The sequence below is a fragment of the Poecilia mexicana genome, unplaced genomic scaffold (genome assembly GCF_051168715.1).
Source record: "Poecilia mexicana isolate PSO_F unplaced genomic scaffold, ASM5116871v1 scaffold_16, whole genome shotgun sequence".
Lineage (NCBI taxonomy): Eukaryota > Metazoa > Chordata > Actinopteri > Cyprinodontiformes > Poeciliidae > Poecilia > Poecilia mexicana.
The window spans coordinates 26,000,505-26,026,129 of NW_028263385.1; the positions used below are offsets into that span (position 1 = coordinate 26,000,505).

Sequence of the window (25,625 nt, forward strand, 5' to 3'; positions counted from 1 at the left end):
AGAATCAGTCGGCAATTTTTCCTCCCATTGGTCTGGAACTGCTTAACAAGGTTTTTCAGGAATATCTACTAGATTTTATCCTTTTATGTACAATATGTAAAAAAATAAATAAAAAAGTGGTCAGTCAGTATCAACTGATATATCTAGAAGTGTTACCACCAGTGGCATTTGCTTCAAAATGTTTCTACTGGTGCAAAGCAGAGAGGATTTCACCGCGTTTGTTGTGAAACCGATTATCTGATCGGCCACCAGGATAGAAAAAAAAAAAAAAAAAAAAAAAATACATATATATATATATATATATATATATATATGCTCTTATGAAGCAAATGTGCATCTTCTCATCTTACGAGCCAAACCCCCTGGAAACCGACTGACCCGCTGGCTGATGGATGAAAACACTCGAGTACTAAACCAAAAACACTTCAGTCATGGGTGAAAATTGAAGCAAATCAACTCATTTGCTTCAGCTTGAACAAAAAGTGTCCTCCTAAAACCAGCTGATTACATTCCAGCTGCCACTTTATTGAGCTTTGTTACACAGATGCTGCGTTGAGTTCACGAGCGCTCGCCACGTCATTGGCCAAATACACGCTATGCTAAACACGTACTTCTTCACCACTATCAGCTGTCTTTACTGTGCTGCGTTCAAATCAAACAGAAATTATATATTTTTTAAAATAATATTTTTTTATCACCAAATCTCACCAAAGTCTCATTCAGCACTTTCTAAAGAACATTTTTCACCACTTAAGAATAAGTTTCACTTTTTCTTTACATTGATTTTGGCAAAGCATTTCCTCCCCATCTGTCAAAGATCTGGAAAAGTCATCTGAAGGAAACCTCCCAACTTCAAAATTGGAATTATTTTGGGAGAGGGGAAAAAAATAGTCTAAGGAAGCCAACAAATGTTGGAGTACAGCCATGTGGATGAATCTGTGCTGCTGTTATTCCAACATTCATTTCATCCATGGATGAAGCAGAAATGCGTCCATCCATCTGTACATCCATCCAGCTGTCAAACAGAAGGGCAGTGCAGCCTGTCGGGGCGGCGTTTCAAACACTGCTGCGCTATGGAAAGGTGCATTAAACGACTGGATTCAATGGCAGAAAACAGAGGAAACAAGAACAGCAGCAGCTGTAAAAAGAAGACTGAATCCCCTTAGTTGCAACTCAGCAGAACCGCCTTTTGCCACAACTTCCGTCGCACGTCTGTCGGGTTCTGTTGAGAAGAAATAATTCTGTGTTTTCCTTCTATCTCTGCTAGCTAGTTGATAAGCTAAAGTGAAAAGAAATGACATGTTAGGAAACGCCCACAAAGCTAAGATTACAGGATACTAGGAGCTCGGTAACGCCCTCTTTGGGAACAAACAACAAACAAAGGAGACCACAACCTTTTCTGGGGGCCATTTTGACTGTTGGCTCTTAAAGGTAGCAGGTCATAATGGACCGGCTGTATTTTGGTATTAATAAATGGAATTTATGAATCAAACTCACTGACTCTTCTTTAGTCTTATACATCAAGAACTCAGCATGGAGAACGGATAATTCTCCACAGTTCCCGAAATAAAATGCAAAGCACCCACGTGTTTTTATACATCATGTCATCACAGCACATCAGTAATATTCAGAGATGTTTACTCCTGGTCTTTTCTGTTTAGACCTGCATACTAATCAGTATGTGTTTAATGTTTAGGGTTAGCATAAATTTGTGGTTGTAAAAATGACAAAATGTGGCAAAAAAAATGCTAGCAAAGAACGCTTTAGCTAGCTACTGGGGCTGCGAACAAGCTGAAGACATTTATTTTTATATTATAAAAGCTTGAGATTAAAGTTTAAACATATGTATGTAAAAATCTCACCTATTATGCTAAAAATGTTTTGTATGCGAGTTATTTCTTATGTTAAAGTCTTCCAGTTAAAAACAAAAACTGTTTAATGGTTGAATGTTTCTTTTCTGAAGGATTTAGCTGAAATCATCTCCATCTATTTTTGACTGTCCTTCATATGCGATCAATAAATCTGTACAGGTAAAATATTTCCCAATGAGAATATGGAAAAAAAATTACTTTTTTTTTTTGTTTGTTTTTTTTTCGAGCCAAAACAACATCCAGTGAACTTTTTACTCAAAGTCTCTGGCACGCCCATTTATCACACGTGGCTAAATAAAACAACGGTTTCTAAAAGTAAGCTCCTGCTTTTGTTACTGGGAATAAACTAAACTAAAATCGTTTTCTGGACCAGAAGAATAGAAATAATTTTACACAAAAATGTTTGAAAAGATTACAACTTTCTTCTATGAAGGCAAATATCAGACTTTCTCAAACCCACAGCAAACCTCGTCTGCTTCGTTTCATTGAAACGTTGCACGCTTAATTTATCGCCGGCAGGGTGAGAAAGGGGGAATTCATGGCAAAATTACCTTGCATTTTTAATTGGATAGAAACAAATTTGGCCCCAGAACACTTTGAATACATTTTTTTTGTTTTTTTTGGCCGCAGAGCAAAAACGTTTTGGACACAAGGCCCAGATAAATCAGAGTAAAGCCTCTAGGTTTGCTCTGGCAGAATCAAACACCTTGTTCTTTATTGGTTTCCTTATTGAAATGTTTGTATTTAACTCGGAAGAAAGAAACACAGCGGCCATCTCCTGTCGTCAGAACGTGGAAACTGTCCTTCAGATTACATTAAAGCACAGTCGTTTGCACAAACCGTCCTGCTCCGTTAACCTTTCCAGATTTCAAAGACAGTCTTTTGATGGGACTGGATGCGAAAAAGCAACACAAAGTGGAGCGCAACTGTGAGACAGAAGTGTTTTTTTTTTATTTCTTTACAAACAAAAACAATAGTACTAATACCTAAATATGATACCCCTAAATAAAGTCCCTTGACAAGTCACTCTCAGTAGTCCACCTGTGTGTAACTTAATCCAGCTTCTTCTGCAAACAGCCTAAGAGTCGTCTAACAAATCATAACCACACATGAAGAACAACAGACACTGCAGGCAGGAAAGAGGATGAAGGTCATTGTTGAAAGAAAACCATTTATGAGCTCTCTGGCTCTCATGCTGAACTCTTTTTATTGTGAAAAAGAAGCACTGTAGTTTTTTTTAAATTTTTTTTAAATACCATAGGAAAAAAAATAAAAACTCACCATGCTCCTTTGTTGAGGAACATGGTGGTGCCAGCATCATGCTGTGAGGAGGATCTAGGGCAGATAGAACAAGAACACAACTTTAATGTATTGTGGTGCTAAACCAGTGATTTATAAACTAACACAAGATGAAGCCTAAAACTGTGGAAACACGTATTATTATTATTATTATTATTGTGAAGACAGGCTCACTGATTCCTTTATGGCAAAAAAAACAACAAAAAAAACTTTCAAATAAAACAGAGGTAAAACGCTCTTCTGTAACGCTCCAACGTCATGCGCAGCTCTTGGCACCCAGTCTGCCTCACAAACAGGCTTTGACCTCCAACATCCACATTAAACATGGCTGGATTCATAAATGGGCAGAATGAGACTCATAGCAATGATTGTTTCTCCTCCTCCTCTTCAGCTTCCTCGCAGCAGTTCATGGTTGGTGGCATGGCTGCTGACGCCGACGGTCCAGCCCACCCCAAGTCCCCCCCCTCCCCCCCTCCACACTCTTATTTAAAGTGCGAGACCGGGTCCAGATGCTGAGAACCGGGAGACAGACTGGAAGCAGCGCAGCCAGAGCGCGCAGACGCGTCTGGTGCGCAACAGGGGGAGACGCAGACCGACCGACGCCTCCAAGGTGCGGCGGATGGTTTGATGCTGCACGGAAGACTTTCCAGCTCTTGGAATATATCGCTTTTGTTGTTGTTGTTGTTGTTTGTGTGTGTGAGACACAGAGAGTTATATAAAGTGATGCGCAAAAAGTGAAGCGCGGGATTTCATTTAAAGCGGAGAATCCTGACAGGGGGGAACCTAACAGGAGCGCGCATGGAGACGCGTCCGGAGTCGGTGGCGTGAACTGGAATAAAATAATAATAACAAGAATCTATCATGAACTTGTCAGAGTCCGTGTGGCTCGCGGGAGAGCCGTGGAACCTCACCGTGCTGGAGGAGGACGGGGAGAAGAAAAACCTGTTCGGCATCGACACGAGCAACTACATCGCGCTGCTGTTTTTCCTGCTCATCTTCACGCTGGGCGTCCTGGGCAACTCCATGGTGATCACCGTGCTCGCCCGGAGCAAGCCGGGCAAGCCGCGCAGCACCACCAACATCTTCATCCTCAACCTGAGCATCGCCGACCTCTTCTACCTGCTCTTCTGCATCCCCTTCCAGTCCACCATCTACGTGATGAACACCTGGGTGTTCGGCGCCTTCATCTGCAAGTTCATCCACTACTTCTTCACCGTCTCCATGTTGGTGAGCATCTTCACGCTCTCCGCCATGTCCGTGGACCGCTACGTCGCCATCGTGCACTCCAGAAAGTCGTCGTCGATACGCGTGGCGAGGCACGCGCTGGTCGGCGTGGTGGCGATCTGGCTGCTCTCGCTGGCCATGGCGGCGCCACGCATGCACTACTACAACCTGTTCCACGGCGGAAGGAACGAGACTTACTGCTGGGACGTGTGGCCGAATCAGAACCACAAGAAGGTCTACGAGGTGTGCACGTTTGTCTTTGGCTACGTTTTGCCCCTGCTGCTGATTTCCTTCTGTTACGCAAAGGTAAAGAGGGGTGTCCCGGGGGCGAGAGGGGGTGAGGGGTCAGTACGCACAAATTATTGATTAACCATAAGCTCTATCTGGTGTCTGTTTTTTTTGTTGCTCTGTTTCGTTTACAGGTGATAAATCACTTGCACAAAAAACTAAGAAATATGTCCAAAAAGTCGGAGGCTTCAAAGAAAAAGGTAGGTGTTGACCCAGTTTATCGACTTGTTACATTTTGTGATTTATTAGCAAAACGTTTCATTTGGTTATAAACGCCGTATGGCTGTCTGCCCAGGGTGGTGATACAGCCTATGGGGGGTAGGGGGTAGGCATCATGAACACTAGAAAAAATAAAATAAAATAGAGTTGTTTGTTTGGATACATTCTTATTGATTTTTGTACATTTACTTAATTGTCTCCTTAGTGTTGCTCTTTCTTTTAAGCAACACTAAAGAAAAAAAAAACAATAATAATAAAATGGCAGTATAGCCAGGCTGACAGCAAATTATCTTTATTTCAAAATCTACTTTGCAAATACTTACGTTTCAACAGTGAATGGAAATCTATTAAGCTTTGCCAAAGATTTATGAAGCTTTTCAAAAATACGCATAGAGAGCATTTTTATTACTGAGGTTGAGACATACAAACAGAGGGGTTTATAACCTGGCCTACATTATTCTATGCTTGGAATAAATAAAAAAATGAAAAACAGTTTTACTTTGTTAATTATATCACCTTACCAGGACAGAGAGATGTGTTTCATTTCTTCACCTCTCACCTGACTGCTGCTGGCCAGACGGCCCCCTCACACAGCCCTGTACGGATCCACAGACCTTGACCTTGGACGACTTCCTAAATCTCAAAATGTGCTTTAAAGACTCTGTGTTGATTGCAGAACAATTCATTTCCAGTTTGACCAGTCTAAATATAAAATATCAATGGGGAATTCTTTACCTGTGTGACTGGAGTGCATCGAACTCGTATCCAAAACATTAATATGTAGTTGTAAAGAACATAAACCATAATCAGACCCAGACAAATGGTCCAACTACAATACTTGCTGGATTTCTTTGCCATCATTGGGCGGGTATAATTATCAGAATGAGCAATGATGGATGAATGTGATTTTATGCCAGAGCATCAGTCACTGTATCCAGAGACTCTCCCATGTATCCAGATCAGTTTATCCACTGCAGATTGTTCTTCTTATTGCTTGAATAAAAGTAGAGATCAGAGTTAAATGCCTTTTGGAAACTCCTCATCACAATAACACCAGACTGTCCAGCATACACCCAGAGAGCTGCAGGTATTTCTCTACCAGGTTCTGCATTCATTAGAAATTTTGGACAGGGCCGAGATGGCTTTCTTCCCTGGGTGGCACAGGCGGTGAACAATTAGGACTGCTGATCGAACAAAAAGAACTCTATGCAACCTACTTCTGGCAAGCATTGTTCATATGGGAATTATTCATTTATTTCCAAACTATGAGTGAAATATAGAGCAGGGGTGTTCAAACTGTGGCCCGGGAATCCATTTGCGGTCGTTGGAGCAATTTTGGGCGACCCTCAATCACAATTCAAGAGTGGTCTACGTTTGGTTTGCCAGCTCAGGCAGTTGGTGCAGAGAAGCGTTTATAAAAAGATAAATAAATAATGGACTGACCAAGGCCTTTCAAAAATGATACAGACAAATTACAAACTCCTCAAAATGGTAAACGTAAGGTGCAACATGCAGTATTCATCTTTAGCCAAGACTTTGCTTTTCATTGAATATTATAGTGAATACAAACAGCAGCTTTTACTCAGGCTTGGGCTCGCCCATTTATTAATTTGCCAAAATAAAGCAAGAGCGACTCGGTGTTGCTGAAGCGACTTACAAAAAAAAAAAATCAAGAAAAAGATCATCAACCCCCCAAAAAATGTTGGAAGTCATTTACTGTTTACCTGGAAGACTTTTTTTTTTTTTTTAAGTTTCAAATATATAACGATGTACAAGAAAGACTTTACTTTGCTTCATTCAAATAATAATTTAATTGCATTTAATTTCCTGCTGATCAGGTAAATGTAAAAACAATAAAATACTTTTTGCGATCTTAATAAAAAAAATATAGTGAATACAAATCTTGTGGTTCCCTTTTTTATTTTTTATTTTTGGCCCCAATGAGAAATTGTTACTGTAAGTCTTTAACCCTTGTGTTTACAAATGGGGTCCAACCGACCCCACACCCGTATCACTTGTATCATTTGCCTCAGTCCTTGCACACACAAGGGTTAATTGTCCTCAAGATGGACCGAAATTCATCCATTTCGGTTTGTACCAAACGTCTCGTGGCAGACGGCTCCATTTGGAGCCCAAAAGAAAACAGATAAGAAACAAACAAGACCACAAAGGTACAAAAGAGGAAACATGACCAAATGGCTTTATCTGCTTGCCGAGTCGACAGGAATGGACCGCCTGTGGTGTGTTGAGAGCAAGCGTTTCGAGAAAATACCCCGTGCAACCCACAGGTGGTTGATGAAGCCGTGGTTTGATTGGTGCTTGGATGATTTGGTGCTAAAGTAAAGGACCGCAGCTCCGGGTTTTTGCTAGAAATCTGAACTTTGTTCTAAATTAAAAATCGTACACTGCTCAAACACAAAATTTTACTAAGTATTTTTGGTCTAGTTTCTAGAGCAAATATTGTAGTACACTTGAAATAAGACAAAACTAACTTGCAAGTAAATTTTCAACAAGATATAGAAGCTTGTTTTAACCGACCCAACACCCGGTTAAAACAAGTTCAAACAAAATAATAAAGGAATTATTTTAAGTCAATAATTCCTTGTTATTGATGAAAAACTTCTTGTTCCATTGGCAGATTATTTCACTTATAACAAGACATTTTTTTCCATAAGTGAAATAATCTGCCAATGGAAAAAATACTTTTTAAAATCAATATTAAGGAATTTTTGACTTAAAACAAGCTTCTATATCTTGCTGAAAAGTTACTTGTAAGTTAATTTGGTTGTATTTCAAGCGTACTATCGTACTTGCACCAGAAACTAGACCAGAAATACTTGGTATGACTTTGTGTTTGAAGCAGTGTCCATATTTACTTCTTCTACTGGCTGCTTTGTTACTTCTAGACATTCAGCCCTGCAGGAGAAAGAACTTTCTTTTGTTGTTTTTTTCCCCAGATCTCCAAAAGAGAACTTTCATTGCCGTTGCGCTTCCTGTTCGCTGTCACACAGCCTCATTACACTTGGAGGAGGTCATTACTGAAGCCAGTTATCTGCCGTCGCCTGCTCGATTGCTGATCTATTCCTCAGCGTGTCCGTCGTTCCTCACAGCCGATCGGGCTAACAGGACTCACCTTCTGCTATACTGCCAGACGTGGCTTGAGAGGGGAATGTAAATGTGCTTTGATGTGACTGCGTAGGTCTCGGCAAACACGCTTTGCTGCGTGAGGCTTGAAATAACCGGGAGGTGAGGCAGGAATGTCAGATATCCTTGTGATTTACTACGCTCATTTGGTGCAGAGTTGACAGAACAGAGCACAGAGGGCTCGGCGATAAAGAGTGCATTAATCTTAGACTGTGATATATACATTTCCGAGATAAGAAGTGCTGCCAGAGCGATGCAGATGTTAGAGAATACGCTGTCAAACTTTGCTGTGTCTCCTTTTGAACCTGTATTTCTATGCATTTGTGGCTCCCGAGCCAAATAGCTTCTCTGTTTTTTGTCCTGTGTGTTTCGTTACAGAAGATTAAATCCACAGTAAGGCATTGCAGACTCTGGAGAATCAATGAAAAACGAATCACGAACATGCAGGAAGCAAACTAATCAGCTACAGTCTTTTACCCATTTGTCTCATTTAAATTGTGTCTGGACGTGGCCTTTTTCTTTGGGGGGGGTGCATGGTGGGGGGGTTGTTCTTTAAAAACCTATGTGTGGATAAAAGTGCTGTAGCCACCACACAGCATCAAGCTAGCTGGTGAAAACTCCTCAGGGGCAGCTTTTATGTAAAAAGTGTCAAAGAGGTGTTAAACAGCAAACAGATTTCACAGGAAACACAAACTGGCATATTAGTGAAGTCAAAGGTCCGGTGGTGACTCAAAGCCAGAACTCGCTCCAATAACCGTCACTCACTTTGTTCTGCAGTCTCCAAACATCAGCAGCCACTGGGTGAAAAAGTAAAACAGGCCTGTGAATAATCTGCTTCATGGTTCAACTCCTGAGTAAATGTGGTTTGATCCTTTTAGTGAGTTGTAGAAATTCAAAACGGTGGGTTTGTCTGGTGTTTTACAGCAGAAGTTAAACAGGATTAGTGATGATAAAGAAATCGCTTTATGTAAAAGTTTTCAACACAGTTTGTATCTTCTTCTAGTCTCCTAGTTAGTTTGTGTTTCAAAAACAAAAAAAAAAGTGTTTTAAGTAGCATTCGAGCCATTCCCGTTTAGTCCGCTTTAATCAAACTCTAGTTTGTTTGACTAAGATGTCTGGTTCATTTGGATGCAAATGCATTTTCGGACCAAAAATAGCAAACTCTAGTCAACCTAGAAACCTATGGTTCAGTTCGGTTTAAGTGAACTCTGGTGTAGTTTGAATGCATATATGAATGAAAAACAGACTGGAGGCTCCAAAAAGCAGGAAATGGACAATAGCCCGGGGCATTCTGGGTAAATACAACCAAAACAAATGCGTGAATCTTGCGCTGGTGGGAGAAATAGCTTGTGGTCTTTTGGCAAAAACAAAAGAGAAATCCTAAAATCTCACCCCCCACTCCATTTTAGTTCACATGTGGTGAAGAAGTTGTGGTCAGGGTTTTCTTCATTTTGTCTGTCGTTTCATTCAGTGGTTCTTGGTGCAGCGCCACCAGGTGAGGAGGAAACATGTTTGTTTCATTTGAGCGCAATGAAAGTTGAACTGCACAAGCTAAAAATCAAATCTACTGAACTATCAAGTGTGAAAACACCTGTACAGAATATGTAAGTGTAGAACATTGTAGACTCGGTTTAACTTGTCTGTATTGCAGTTTTCATGTTTAGTTCTACGGTGATCCTTTTGCCAAAAAGCTTTGAATAAAAATAGTATCAGAGTTTCATAAGTCTCAAATTGTGTTTTTCAAGAATATATGATTAGTGTAGTAGATGGCAAGTGAACTTAATTTATATACCAAGTTTCTAGTCATACTGACCACTCAAAGTGCTTCACATTACAGCCACATTTAATCATAAAAACAACATTTATACACCAAAACCCAGGTTGCACATCAGCATGTGACAGGATTTGCCGGAACTAAAGAGGAAAGACTAAACGGTGTCAGAGGCTGCAGTTTCTTTTTGGCAGAATCCTCTGCCTTTCAGTGCCGCCAACCTTGGTTTGACTTTTGTCGTGCTTAATGGCAGTGTCATCTTCAGAAGCAAATCTGATTTCGGAAACCTCCCGCTCGCTGCTCTTTGAGATGTTTTCCAAAATTGTGACCTGTCCCTACAGGGGTGAACTTTTCTTAGCTGATCCACCTCCATCAGAGATGTTGTTACTTTCAACTACTGTCTGAAAGTCCAACTTTTACATATCAAAAAGCAAAGGAATAATAAAAAAAATAATAATAATAATAGCTGCTTGTGCCACACAGGAAAAAAAAAATTTTCAACTGGCACTTTTTGTGGATGGAAAAAGTCTCGTCAGCAGCACTGTTAGCTCAGGGAAATCCAACGTGATTGACAGCTGGAACGACCGAGGCCGTTCCCAGCGCTGTTTGCAAATCCACACATCAAACACAGACAGAAACGGTCTGGCTGAGAGAAACTAAAACACTTCCGACAATTCCGACATAATTACCTCGCTGAGCTACAACGTTTTATTGGCGTCCCAGTGTTGTACCAGTGGGTTCAACAAACAGCCAAGTTCAGCCCTGAGTGCTTGTTTCTCAGCTACCCAGGCCTCCAGATGGAGCACACAGATGGGTACGGATAATTAGGAAAATTAATATTTGGCCAAGTTAGCCTAAAATTGTCTAGTAGCGTCTATGAAGTGAGACGGGGGGACAGCTGATGCTCTGCCGCTCTTCTGAGCCGAGTGTTGGTGCCCCTTACGAATGAGTCATGTTGCATCAAGAGTTACTTCCCAGTGAAACTTCAAGCAGCTTGACTCAGGTTGACTCACATAAAGCTTAAAGTTAAGTTTAAGTGGTTATGTTGCTGAACATATCGGAAAATGAATCATTTTAATGTGATTTTCCTTCTGTAAAGTAACCACTGTGTTCAGTTTTTTTACTTAACGCAACAACTCAAACAGGTAAATATCTTCATTTTCTTCGCAGCTTCATTCACTTTTTCAACACTTTCCTGCATTAGCTGGCTGCTTTTGGCAGCAGGTAATAGACATTTAGATGATGGTGTTATCATTCTAATTAATGGTGGAAAACATTAATGTGTGATAGATTAATCAAACTATCCATGTATAAAGTAGGCAGTGTGACCTGATCCTTTTATGTAAACGTATCAATCTATTCCCATTTCAGCCATAAACTTTAATATCGTGCATTTAGATTTTTTTTTTTTTTTTTTTCGGATTCAGAACGTCACAAAGGAACCCATATCTATGAAGTGGAAGGAAAATTATACTTTTTAAAAAAAATAAAACCATGTGCATTACAGTTCAAATCAGAAGTTAAAATGAGACACAACTTTTCTTCATTATCTGAAGTTAAAAACGACCAAACATCTCTTGTTTTAGGTCAGCAGGAATGAGCTCAATTCTAAATGCTCCAGTGATGAGAAAGAGAATCAGACTCCAGTGTTTAGATATGAAGGCAGCGTGTGAGGTTCCTTCATTCTCTTACATCAGACTCTCCTTTATTATATATGACCTGCTGCAAATCCTGGACTAAAGCTTCAACTCTGACTTTTCTCAGGTTGAGATCGTACGCACTAAAGTTTTGAAATTCTCCATCTGATGTGCACCATATGCTTGGACTATGTTAAACAGACGTAAAAGAAGAAAAAAACAGATGTTTTAAACATTGGTGTATGATTTTAAACACCAAACTTGTCGTTTGATTTTGGAAAGATATGCATTTGTTACGAGAATTCATTCATTGTCTTCTCTATCGTCTATGCATCACTTCCATCTTCTTTTTTAAGTACTAGTTAAGCCATCCGGAAACTGATTAAATGTTAAATAAATCCATCTTTTTATAACTAAGAACGACAAAGGAGATCAAGCCTCATCTTGTTCTTTTGTTTCTTTCAAACAAACACATTTTCTTTTTGTAGCCTCGAGCTTTTCTGACACTTCCACAAGAGAGTGCATCTGACTTTGAGGGAAGCTTGGAGGGAAAAGAGAAGGAATTAACTAAAAGTGACTGTGATGACATGTGGGTTTCATATGCAGAGGGGCAGAGGATCTGCCAAAGCAGAACAAAAATCATAAATACAAGGAAGAAACCAACAGGGAACACTGGGAAAAAATGGGAAAAATAACTGGATTTAACAGGAGAAACCAGCAAAGAAGGAGGGGAGCAGAAGTGTTTAAGTACTTGGACTGATTGGCTAACTGATTGCAGGTGTGTGGCGAGAAAAAGAAAGTGGCACAGGGGACTAGAAGATAAATCTAACAACAAAGAATAACTACACCTAAGAAACAATCAAACTAGAGTAACAAGGAATAGACAATAACAAACCAGAATCACTGAGAAAGATTGAACTGAAATAAACAGAAACACGACTGATCTAATCAAAGAAAGAGACTTAGGAACACAGAATAATAAACAAACCCCAAAACGACCCGGGACATGACGGTGACTCATTTTCTCGGGAACCTTTAGCCTGAGTGAAAAGTGATAAAACAGGCCTCAGATTGGAGCAAAATCAGACTCTGGTGTCAGCTCTCTCTGTGATGCAAATTTAGACCATTGCAGGTACAGACATTCCTGTCTGTGATTCTGCCAACAGAAAACACACAGCCGTTGGTCAAGCTTCCTGTCGAAGCTTTACGGACGAGACAGTGAGCAGAACAAAAGAGTCAGGGCGAACGAAAACGACACAACCAAATTTGGAAACGCGTGGCTCCGGCTTATCTTTTAATTCTGCGCAGACTCTCGTCTTGGTACCGGCTCCATGTCTCAGCGTCTATCAGCCCATCGTTCTCTCTCTGGCTCTCCTTATTGTTTGATTCAGCACTGAGCACACAAAGGAGGACGCACCCGGCGGGAATTTAGAAAAGCCTGTCACATCATATTAAGCCGCCCATTAGGAAATAGATTGTAAAATAGTATAAATCCTACGGTTTACCTTTCTGGAAAGAGAAAGGTCCAAAATAAAGTAAGAAGAAATGACTGGAGGGAGAGAGGGACAGAGACATGCACTGAAATCAAAGCAAGGCCAATCTGATTTATTTCCAAAGCTTACTGAGTATCTCAAATGTGTTTGAGTGAAAAGTTTGCATGTTTTTAGAGTTGTTGCGTCAAGTTTGCAGAATCAAAGATTTCCGCTATCTGCCCACGATTGAGGGTCTTTCAGCAGTATGAGCCAGAAGAGTGAAATCTGTGCATGTCTCTATGAGCCTCCATAAACTACAAAACACTCTGAGATTCTATTAAAAAAAAGACTGAAATTCGTGACACTTTTGAGTTTCCTTGTCTAAATGCAAAAGAAAAGAAAACTCTCAGTGCTTAAACTGAGACAAATGTGAAAAACGCAAACACTCACGGTAGCTTCAACCACCTCGAGTTGCAGAACGCAACTGAGATGTCTACGTGCGACTCAAACTTTTGCCTGATAGAAAAGTCCCATGAGAGAAATAAAAAAAATAAATAAAAACTACATCTGGGAGATTAAATAGTCATGCCACAACTAAATTTAAGACTTGTGATTAATGTTTTGAAGGCCAATTTGCTTTTGTTTGTCATGAATGGGAGACATTTTAGGCCTTTGTTTTAGATACATGAATTTCAGGCATTTTAAGGATGTGGCTCTTTTAAGTATTCTAGAAGATGCTAGTATTTTTATACATAATGTTCTTTTGAGTGTACAGAAGAACAGTCCAAAAAAGGGAGAGAATTCATCTGCGTGAACAGAATTGCCTTTTTGATGTCAGAGGTCCAAAGAGAAAGAACATAAATTCATAGTATGATGAGAGTAAAGTCACAAACCTTTCGAGAATAAAGTAGTACGAGAAAAAAGTCGAACTAATACGAGAATAAAGTCATATTTTGAGAAAATTCATAATGCCATGGCTTTATTCTTGTAATATTATGACTATGTGGTAACAAGTACATATGTTTCCCTGCTTTGGGTAAATAGGTGAACAATAGACTTGGTGTTATGTCTAATGCTCTGCTCCCCTCTGCCTTTGAGAAGATTGCACATCTGGATCTGTGGAGTAAATAATTAATATGAAAGTGTATAACGAGGTTCTGTTTACTTGAGAGCTACGGGACGTGTAGAAATGGTGTGGTCAGAAGCTGTCCTCTGAGAGGTCTGCTTCCTCTTCAGCTCTGAAATCCATCTTTCATTGTTTGGCTCACTGTTGTGATTTGATTCTCAGCCGCTCGCGGTCTTACAGGCTCGTTACAAAGCAGGAGCACCGCAACCGCTGACTGCTGGCATGTAGGCCAGGAGAGCTGTTTATTCCCAAAGGCTGCAGACCCAAACAGAGCTAACAAGAGAAAGAAAAACATGATTTAGAGTCTTATTGTAGCAAGATTTGGAGGGAATGCCGCATCGCTGGCTCTGTGCACATCGTGAGAAAATACTTAAGAAGAATCAGCAGACACCTCTTGACTTCGATGCACCTATGGATTTATTGTACTGTCTACCTGCACCTTCCCCTCAAAAGATAATGACTATGTTGAATATATTTAGGGATCAAAAATCTCACCACTGACACGAAATAATTCATTTTTTCATTAAAACTCAACCCCAATCAGAGAGCTATCTTTCTGAATATTTTAAAGAAATAAATGAGATATGTTTCTTTACGTATATGTATTTTTAAATTACATGTATATCTTTAAATATGTAGTTCAAAGATATAATAATTTCAAGGATCATAACATTAGCATTTTAGTTGAAATTGAATTCATGTGAACTGTAAAACGACAGCAATCACACAGTCTTTCTTGTCCTTGAAGAAAGTTACGGAACAAAACATTTAAATCAAGTAAAATGTCTGAGTAATTGCTATAAGCTGATGAAATTCTAGTTAGTTTTTTAAAAATATATTTAACAATTTCTCTTTTTAAAATGAGCTATCCTTTTTGGAGCTATCCAGTTTGGAGCTATCTTACACGAAAACTATGAGGGGAAAGTAGGCTCACTTAGACTGCAGAGTGTAATTGGTATCATTTTTTTTTTTTTTTTACATATTTGTTGAGACTGTCAAAATCAGAGCCAGGAGGAGGTTCTTAGCGCTGTCAATCATGCGTGTGGATGCTCTGCGCATCCCCTGCTAGCTCTTTGCTACGCTAGAGCTTCTTCCAGTAGTTTGCCAGGAGCGCTCAGGCTAGTTAGCATGGCCACCGATGACGGCAGATAAACAGCTTTCCTGCCCTGGTAAGTTGGTTCTCTGCCATTAGCAAATTTAGCAACATGTAGACGAGCCTGGTTGACATCACTATGACCTTTCTCCTGGCTCTGATTGGTTGTTTTTGAACTGGAGGTCCTTTTTAAGTCATTTTGTAAATGTACAGGTCCAGAGGTGGTTAGAAAAAAAAAAAACATAATTAACCACATTAGAATTACACCCATTGTCAGGCACATCATCTGTGTGTAGGGCTACAACACTGTAGAGTGAAATATGTTGAATGTATGCGTCAAGCCAGGTTCCTGATGTCTTATGGAAAATATACTATTAGTGATTACAAAGTAACACAAGATAACAGTTACAAACTTGTGAAAGAAGCAGATTTATACCAAAAAAGCTGAAAAAAAAAGGAAATTCCTCCTTTCTCCCCTCTAAGAGCCCTAACAAATAACTTTTCTTCGTCCCGTGTGTTCTGCCAGACCGCTCAGACCGTGCTGGTGGTGGTGGTGGTGTTCTGCCTGTCCTGGCTCCCTCATCACGTCGTTCAGCTCTGGGTGGAGTTCGGGAACTTTCCGCTGACCGAGGCCTCCTTTGTGTTTCGGGTGGCCGCGCACTGCCTGGCGTACAGCAACTCGTCGGTGAACCCCGTCATCTACGCCTTCTTGTCGGAGAACTTCAGGAAGGCGTACAAGCAAGTCTTTAAGTGCCAGATCGGCAACGTCGACTGCCCGCTCAACGACATCAAGGAGATGCGGAGCAAGGCGGATACTCCACCCTCGACCAACTGCACCAACGTTTGACTGGCTGTGCAAAATGATCACTTACTGAGCTGAGACACTGAAACTCACTGTGAGTCATGTTGACTAAGTGATCAGATGGAAGTTGGTGTGCATTTTAATCAGGGTGAGTATTTGCCTACTTTCATGCGTTGTGAGTGTGTGGCGTATCTACACCGAAGTGGATCGAAGTCTGCTCACGAGAAAAGTCTGCAGTGTCAAGGCAGACAGTTAAATGTCACATCATGATGTATTTATATGGGTATACAATTCAAATATTAATTTAAAACACTCATTTAACCTTCTGACTTTCAGTTTTGCTTTGTACCAAGTTGAGGCATCACCACCTGTCGCTGTGGAACAAGTTTTAAATGTGTTTTGAAGTGTCTGAAGAACAAATGCATTTTTTTTTTAAACTGCTTCATGCAATTTAAATACCTATCTATCCCAGCGTGTTCTAATTTTTGATTGCAATTGTTTTCAGTGTAAAATTTTTAGTACAATAGAGAAGCTGTTCTGGAAAGCTAGCTCGCACATCTTAGACATCAGAATAACTCTGTTCCCTTAGAAAAAGAAGAACCGCAGCATTCGGGAACCTAAAAAACTTCATCTGTCACAAAGATATTGCCATGTGTGTTGTTTCCTTCAGGCTGTAAATTAAGTTTAGCTTGCTAATGGAATCACTTCAGAGTGGGCATCGTTGGGGGGTGAATAATAAAGGCTGGGTCAATGACTTTCGCTTTTGATTGATATCAAGCTAATCTATATTGTTTTTGTTTCACAAGTCTGGCTTCTTCTCTGTTAAATTGAATAGAAATCCTTAAATTCAGTTTCTGAACAACAAAATAGAAATAATAGAGAAATAACGTCAAGCTTTCAGATTAGCTTTTTTTTTTAAAGATTTTGTTATTTGGTGGAACCGCTGTCATTAAATAATTCAAGCTGTCGCTAAACGGATGGATCGGAGTTCTGATCCCAGAACTTGTACCTTGAAGCTTTTTTGGTAGTTTCTTTGTTTCAGCTTCACAAAAGGAAGATTATCATCCTAAACTATTTTTAGTGCCTGTCTGTTCCATGCCTGAGATACATTTTTTGGATACATTTTCTTAGTAACCACAAAGCTAACAGAGTAGCTAGCTCATCAGCTTTAAGCTCTATTCACAATTTATAAACTCAGTTTTAAATACAGTTTGACTGAATACCAGATTCAACTTAGTTTAATCAAGTAATTTAAGTTTACATTTTTTTTAATATAACAGGTCTCTCTCTATGTATGTTCTTTTTCCACTAAAGATGCCAAACGACCTCGTGGTATAACCTTTGGACACATCAACATGCCATGTGTGAATATACACACATGTGCTGTGCACTAGGCAAGCACTAGTTATCCTTTGCAAAGTATTTTTAAGAGTTCTGCTACCAAAACCTCAAAAAATGACCTTAGACGCTAAAGTCACTTTAACAGGACACCAGAAAAAGTTCTGTGTGAGAGTAGTTACCTTTGACTTCATGACGACAGCGCCCCCTACCTGTCAGTCACTGCTACTTGTTTTTCTTGCTCACAAGAAAGGATCACGAGGAGTTTAGAAAGTCGTGCTGTCGACGCTAAAGGCTAAAGAAAAGCTAAAGCTAAAGGTTCTCAATCCTATTCTTCAGGTCCCACTATTGTCCACATTTTTGACGTGTCTCCAGAACAACTGATTCAAATTGTTGTATTTACCTTTTCAGTAATACTATCAAGTAAAATTTAATAGACAAGGACTTGTGTAGTGCTTTGTCTGGCCCAGACATCTTCGCGCTACATTCAGTCATTCACACATGTAAGCTACATTGTAACCACTAGCAAGGAAGGGGACTTACCCGAAGTCATAGCAACTGAGACAGACGGACTGGGGGTCTGAACCTCCAGATGTGTAAAGCAGGAGGCAGCAAGCTAGCTAACATAGCTCGGCTAATTCGCTGACTACAGTGAGCTACAGCTAGCCTCCCAGTTGTACTCAGTAACGAGCAGAACAACAAGTCGCCCTTAACTTGTGGCCAAGAAGCAATAATATTCTGCACAGTTGGCACGTTTACTGAAAAACCTCAACTAGATTTAGCGGGCATTCCAGTCCATATTTTGTACTTCACTCGTCCACTGATGTGTACCTCTGTTAAAAAGTACACATACTAAATGACACAAGCTTTAAATCTCACTCCTGCGACTGAATTCTAATTTAGTTCTTGAACTTTCGAAATAATAAAAAAAATAAAATAAAAAAAAAAACACAAAAAGGAAGCCTGAGAAATCAGTGAGCCATTTCAAAAATATTTGGTCAGCGTTTTAGGAAAGTGTCTGAATCATCTAGAAGAAATTAGTACTGTAACTAAACGCCTGAAATCTAGGAGGAGGGAAAAATAATGTCAAATCATACCCATTCTGTGCACACAAGCTATTTCTAAGCTAACCTATTTGACAGTGGATTTATAATCACTGAATCCTCCCTTTACTTATCAGCAGCCAAAGTTAAGACCATCTTAATGCAGGTAATACTGGTGTGAATCGAACTGTCCGAAGGCAGTGTGCTGTTACAGAGGCTGCCAGCAGCCTACAGGCTATCCCGGCTGGGAAAGCTGTTGCCAGGAAAATTGAAGTGCACCGTCTTATCTGATGTACCGCTGTGTTGACACAGAGGGATCAACATGGACGTTTTTGTTTTATGAGTTGTTAAAAGGCACATAAGAGCAGTGCTTGTAACCGTAGTAAGTGTTTGTACATCTATTGTGAGAAAATCTGCCTGTATATATTTGAAGCACTAAAGTCGATATTCACATATCTGCGAATGCTTTTCCTTGTACATATAGCTTGCTGCTATTTTGTCACTTTTGAAGCTGTGTTGCCTGAAATTCCTCCTCTGGATCTAAAATCTAAAAACAAAAAACAAAAAAACACGGACCTGCTTTTGCTCAAAATGCCAAAAAAAGGGATTTTTTTTTTAAAGAATTCAATCCAAGACCACATGAATTATGCCAAAGTTTTACAGTGTACGTTCAGTGAGCGGCGCTGTTCTTTGATTTCTTGCGAGGTTCACTTTCTTCCTTTTCTTTATTTTTTACAATCAGGCTTTCTGTCGTGTGGTTTTTAGCTGTGCTGCTCTTATGTAAAAAGATAAACAAATATATATTTTCTTGTCTTTTTTATCCTTTTTTCCTCTCTCTCTCTCTGCTTGACTGCGATTTAATGTTTTGGCTCAGCTTATGTTGTATATGTAGTGTTATTTGTATTATGAAATAATAAACAGTATTTGTTTCAACAGATTTGTCCATCTCTTAAAAAAAAACAAAAAAACATGGCATTTTCTAAATTCCTGTCTGTTTTGACAACTCTATTTCTCACGTCTCGCTACGGTTTCTGCTTCTATAAAAAGGGTTTTTTCCACAACCTCATTCTTACCACAAATCAGCCGTGACTCACGTCACAGCCAAGAGAAAGAAAGGATCTGTTTAGGTTCCCACCGGGCCTCCGAGTTTCTTTTTATTATTATTTTGTGAAAAGTTGAGTGGCGTGAAAACATTTATTTCCATCAGATAAAATAAACACAGGGGTTCTAAATAGAGTCCAACTTAAATATTAAAATTGTGTAGATGCACATTTATCGTCTTTATCTTCATTTTTTGCTCATGTTCCACATCAGACTAATGTAAAAACAACAAATTTTAGCAATGTTGGTCTGGACTTCTGTATGGCTAAACAAAACCAAATTATTGCAATTATTGCATAAACATCTGTTTTAGAAAAGAAGATATTTAGTGAGGATTTTGTGCTGTAAGACAGTTACGGGGAAACAATGTTAGGATTACGAGAGCGGTTGGAAATATTTGACATTTTTTCCATGAGGTCGGCTGCTGATGTTGGACACGATGGTCAACATCGCGAGGTGTTGCTCTTTTTGGGTTGTGGTCGGTGCCCGTCTCCAAACGACGTCACCATTCTCCGCTCCGGAAAACCGCTAAGAAGTCGAGAACATCCAGAAAATTTTCCTGCCTCCCCAAGAACGGACTTACCGGTTTAGGCTCGTTTTTACACACACAATATCTGATGATGGTAAATTTCTCTGAATACCTGAGAGCTCAGGTGTCTGCTGTGGGGTAAGTATTTACCTGAACCTGGTTGTGAGACAGTCAATCAAGGCAATACGGTAAAGAAGCAACAGATTATTCCTAATATTATTGATGCACCTTCAGATTTAGGTTTCAAACTAAACTGTTTACTTCTAATAACATGGTAAATTATGTCCTAATAGAAACAAACTCCTGGGTTAAATGAAAATTATTTTATATTTAAATCTGGCAGTGGTATGAATCATTTTGGGCCGAAATATAAGCATCCCATCTGACAAGGTCAGAAATAAGAAGATTGCTCCATTAAAGTAGGTTCTACAACCTAGTAAACCATTTTATTTTCCCTCATCATTTCTGCATTTCATTTTTTTTAACACTTGTGTTTGAATGTCCTGCTTTGTTAGTCTTTAAAGGTCATATTTTTTGTCATCTACACTGCACATGAGTTAAAAGGAAAAGGCAGAATGATGAGGTTCGCATCTCGGCTCGGTACTCAGCCCAGTCATGTTTTCAGACGAAAACATCCCATTGCCACTCTGTGTTGTTGTTTACAGCAAAGGTTATATGATCCCCTGTCAACTGAAGGTGTTTAGTGTCAAACGGAGAAGAATCATCACATTCTTTTGGGCCGTGGTGCCAAGCATCACAAGTTGAGGAGTGGTGAGAGGGGGTAGCTGGCACCGCATGTCCTCAAGACAAAAATGATGAACTGCTCCACCAGGTCGTCTGCCAATAAACCTGAGGACCTGAGATTTACTAGCAGTCAGGGGATTTTTTTTTTTGACCGATGATTGGAGTTTCGACAGACTTATCACTGTCCATTATCTTAAGTGTGACCACTTGCCTTCTGGCAGAAGATGTACGCTTCTAAAAAAAAAGAAAGCAAATTAAACAGCAATAAATCTTATGCCTCCCCTCTAAATCTCTCTCCAGGATGTACTCACTCTCACTGTACGCAGGACAGCGACTCCCTCCGCATCCTTGACTGGGACCAGGGTTTCTGTTGTGTCTGACATTTTGATGATCTTCCTGAAGGAAGTCGACATGACAGAGATTGAGCTCAAAAATAAAATTCCTTTAGAGAATAATGTAGATGTTATCTCATGGTACTACATTAAAAGGTATTGTGTGGTGTGTTGTACAGTGTCAACGTTGCGTTTACGGCGGTCAATAGATAAAACCTGGAGTTTATGGCGTTGTTTTCGAACTTTCTCCAGTTCTGACAGAGCACGTCGAAGGAAATAATACTTTAATACTTTAGAGATTTTGCTTGCTGTGTGTGGAGCAATCACACTCCCAATTCACCAAGCCAATAAAGGAGATGACGAATAGGATCACGACCAAAGGAAGAAAAGTCGCTTGTTCTAAAGAAACGCAGAGAGAGAAGGTGCGCTGTTTTCTCCAGTGTTGATAGTTTATCTTTCAGGATACTGAGACTGCATTGATATTCTGACGAGAAATAATTTTATCTGTTTTCTTAGGTTCTTTCATCTTCTTCTTCTTCTCATTCTCCGAGTCCCTCACTCCTAAGAGGCTGTAGGGAAAACTGCATTATCTCTGAATGGAATGATATCGCTCGGCTGAGTCAAAATAGTATGAAAAGACATAAAAGCTTGTCCACGAGGACCGAGCTGCATGCGTACGCATCGAGGAGACGAGTATTCATGCGACTTGATTAGCATGCTGCAGCTTTCGTCGCAGTAATTAAACCTCTCAGTTTGAAGTTTGTGATGATTAAATTAATGTTTGTTTGAGGTCCAATCCAATGAACCTCAACATCATTGCCATTGTTGACGCTTTGAATGTTGTTTTGTAACCTAAACCTGTACCCAAAACTTCTCCACAGCTTTCTCCCCGGCCCTGTCTGGCTGTGTTCCTGGTTCTCAACGATGCTGTTTGTTCACTAAACAAACCTCTGATGACATCACAGAGCTGCTCTGTTTATTCTGAGATAAAATCACACATATTTGGAGCCTACTTACTGATCAAGTAACCTTTGAAGGCATGTGGCTACAAAAAGGCTAACCCTAACCCACTTTACTGTCAGGGTAAAAAATAATAATAAAAAGGAGATGAAAACAAACACAAAAACACACGTATGTAGAACAAACTGAAAAATATGTATGGTTTTGGGTGGTGGAACGGTTGTTTAATGTGTTACCTTGTAGCAAGACATGTATGTATTGTAGAGGTAGAGGCGATGCAGCACATTTTGGTATTGATTCGATACCACCTACACACAGGGCCTGTACTGATACCTGTATCAGTATTGATATCGCCCATACCGATAAATCGAACTTGTGACATTTAGATGTTTTTGTGGTTTGTCTTTTGAATTACTTTGGGCATTTTTGCAACTGCAAAACACTTTATAAACATGTGAACATGATTTGTGTACATTTCCCTGAATAAATAAAGTCCATACATACATATATATGGTAGGACTGATGCCTTGCAGCAAGAAGGTTCTGGGTTCAATTCCCAGCCCGGGGTCTTTCTGCATGGAGTTTGCCTGGTTGGTTCACTCTGGGTACTCCGGCTTCTTCCCACAGTCCAAAAACATGACTGTCAGGCTAATTGCTTTCTTTAAATTCTCCCTAGATGTGAGTGTGTGTGTGCATGGTTGTTTGTGCTGTTTGTCTCTGTGTTGCCCTGCGACAGACTGATGACCTGTCCAGGGTAAACCCCGCCTCTCGCCCATAACGTTAGCTGGAGATAGGCACCAGCTGACCTAATTAGGGACAAGGGTGTATAGAAAATGGATGGAATCAGTTTTGAGGTAGAGTTGAGAAGCCACAGTACAAAAACTAGGACTGCAAATAGTCATGAACAGGTCTCAAGCCCAACCCAGCAACTAATACTGATCGATACTTTAGCTCGATCTGCCCATCTCCACTGGATGGATGGATGATTTTCCTTCTACTATTTTGTCTTTGTGTATCACATAAGTCCTCAGCAGTATCTGCTGAAGTTTGCCATTGTTGTGCGACAGATTGCGAGTGCTACGAATTATTATTTTTTTAAGAATCAATTTGCATGCTGTCTGGAAAATGCTAAACGAAAGCGTATCAAAGACTTCCTGACATCTCACCAAGACGGTTGTATCAGACGGTCAGGCTGGGGAAAGAAATAAGTCTTTATTGGAAAATTCGACCATACTAAGTAGCAAACATTCAATTTGAGGCCTGTCGTCTTGCTGACAGGCTTTATAAATATCTCTTCCACTTGAAAGTTCGCTGTGGGTCGCTTGGTATGCGAGTGTAGATCGCTCCCACAGAAGCACTTTCTTTCTGCCAGTACTGCCACTTGTTCGTTACAGCTGTGTACCTCAGTGGAGGAAAACTGATAGAGAGCTGAGCCCAGATTTGGTGCTTGAGCTCAAGGTCGGATGTCATTATTACACGGGCTTAAGCGAAGCAGACCTCATCCAGAGCGAAATAGATGAGAAAACATAAAGCCTGCAATTTGAAAAAGCTTCTAGGCAGATTCGACAACTCTGGCGCATGTCTAAGAAGGAAAAAAAAAACATAGTGCAAAGATAATATAAAGGATTCATAAGTATCCTTTCATCAAAACTCATAAACTGCTTTTACCAGAAAGAAACACTCGCTAAGTAATACAGAAAGTGCACGTCCGTTGTATAATACCCCAATTTCTTTCTTCCAGAGGAAAAAATTATTTCTAATTTTGCGATGACACCTCGAGCTCAACACAAAGGCTTCATCCACTCCATCCCACAAGAGGAAGAGAGTGAAAAAAGAGAAAGAAACACTCTGTGCAAGTGGCAGAAAAAACCCCCACAGTCCTCTTTCACTCACTCACCCAAAAACAAAGATGTTGCTCACCCTGCAGAGGTACAGACAGTGCAGGCCCATTTCTCCTGAATTGGCTGTTATCTAATTGACGTTGATGGAGAGTGAGGTTGGTTCAGGATGAGCCAGGTGCAGATGTGATATGAAAACCAGGGACCACATTGAAAAGTTTGTCCATTACGGGGGGAAAGGGAGTGCAATGGTACGTCTAATCTCTAATGTACAATCTATGTATGTGCTGTCACTGATGTTTCCTGTCGGCCCTTTTACATTTCAAATGAACCACTTCTGGACCATTGATTGAACAGGTGTTTTCACATCTGATAGTCTGGTAGACTCGGTTTGATTGGGCACCAAAACTGCAACATTTGTTACATTTTCAGCTGGTGCCTTTCGCTTTCACACTGCACTGTGACAAACAATCCAAACTAGTTGAGAAACCTGAACCTCCCCTTGCCTGCAGTGGCACCAAAAACTCCTGAAGGGAAAACGACACAAAAACCTCCAAAAACTTTCTTCTTCACAAAATGTAAGCAAACGTGGAGTCACGTCATTTTTGGAAGTTGTGTGACTCCATTTGATACGACTCACATGGAGACCATTGTGGTCTTTTACCTTTGTGGAAACCATTTCTCCCCCTAGCATTAGACTCTTCCGTTTGTTTTGGCTCTATTGACCTATAATGCCCTGGTACTCTGTAGACTATTTTCTACTTTGGGAGCAGTCTCCCATCCGTGCCAGAGTTCTCTTTAATCAAACCGAGACCTAGGTTTTTTTTTCTTTTTTTCTTTTCTTTTTGGCGGACAAGAGTTCGCTTTTTTAGTTTGCACAAGAGTTCAATTGTGCATTCACACCTCCCCAAACAAGCCGGACTTTCCAGACAAATGGGCTAGAGTTCAATTAAAGCGGAGTAAATGTGGCTGGTGTGAATACATCCTAAATGTCTGAGAGGATTATTGGAGTAGATCAGAGGTTCCCAAACTGTGGGGCGGGGGGCTGAAGAGTACAACGAGGAGTCTCTAAGAGTCTCTCCACCCACTCCCCACACCCCATCGGAAACACATCGTATAACAGGAACAGGGAGTCTCTCTAATACCCACCGTGCACCTCCCCCCCCCTCCCTCCTTGTGGCCCCACAAGAAAAAGGTCTTGGGTTGGTCGATCTCGCCCTCATTCCTTCTCTGCGACGTTTGTGACCCAGTTTGATTGGTCCAAGAAGCTACGAGATGCAGCCTCCTCATTCTTCAGCGACTGCCTTTGTGAACCACCTGATCAGACATCTTCCAAAGGATGCAATAAACAAATGGTTAGATGGTAAAATGTTGTATAGTAAATGGGTTTTGTTAATGGTTGTAGCTTGTAATTAAATGGATTGCAGGATTTATGGTAGCCTTAATGTTAGACATTATTCACCTAACCCAGGGTGCCGAGTCAAACGGATAACCCAGCCCTCTTCAACAAAACGCATCCAGAATCAGTTAAACCAGAGCAGCAGTTTTTAGAGTGCAGCTGTGTCTTTATTTATGTTGTTTATCTCTGTGATAATCCGGAGATTTGTCCAGGATGTACCCTGCCCCCTCTTGCCTCTTGAACAAAGGCACAAGCTCCATGCCGTGACCCTGGACACCGTTAAGCGCGTGTAGAAATGCAAATGAACCATTTTCATTAGTATTTGCCGAATTGGGATGTTTTGACAAATGTTCAAGATTATTAAACATAATATTCCACAATTCAAAAAAATAACC

At 40.3% G+C, this 25,625-nt stretch overlaps 1 protein-coding gene across 1 annotated transcript; it reads left to right on the forward strand.

Annotated features, from left to right (window-relative positions):
• The first annotated feature begins 3,690 nt into the window (after positions 1-3,690).
• Positions 3,691-19,260, forward strand: galr1a (galanin receptor 1a). The gene is made up of 3 exons (XM_015005794.2): positions 3,691-4,700; positions 4,817-4,882; positions 15,671-19,260. Exons 1-3 carry the CDS (start codon positions 4,032-4,034, stop codon positions 15,989-15,991), a joined length of 1,056 nt encoding a protein of 351 aa, XP_014861280.1. The 5' UTR covers positions 3,691-4,031; the 3' UTR covers positions 15,992-19,260.
• The last annotated feature ends 6,365 nt before the right edge of the window (positions 19,261-25,625 follow it).

What these genes read in the sequence shown, in the direction of transcription:
- galr1a (XM_015005794.2), top strand. Translation starts at nt 4,032, where the DNA reads ATGAACTTGTCAGAGTCCGTGTGGCTCGCGGGAGAGCCGTGGAACCTC. An exon ending in TTTCCTTCTGTTACGCAAAG is followed by an intron (nt 4,701 to 4,816) that starts GTAAAGAGGGGT and finishes TTTCGTTTACAG; the next exon opens with GTGATAAATCACTTGCACAA. An exon ending in CGGAGGCTTCAAAGAAAAAG is followed by an intron (nt 4,883 to 15,670) that starts GTAGGTGTTGAC and finishes GTGTTCTGCCAG; the next exon opens with ACCGCTCAGACCGTGCTGGT.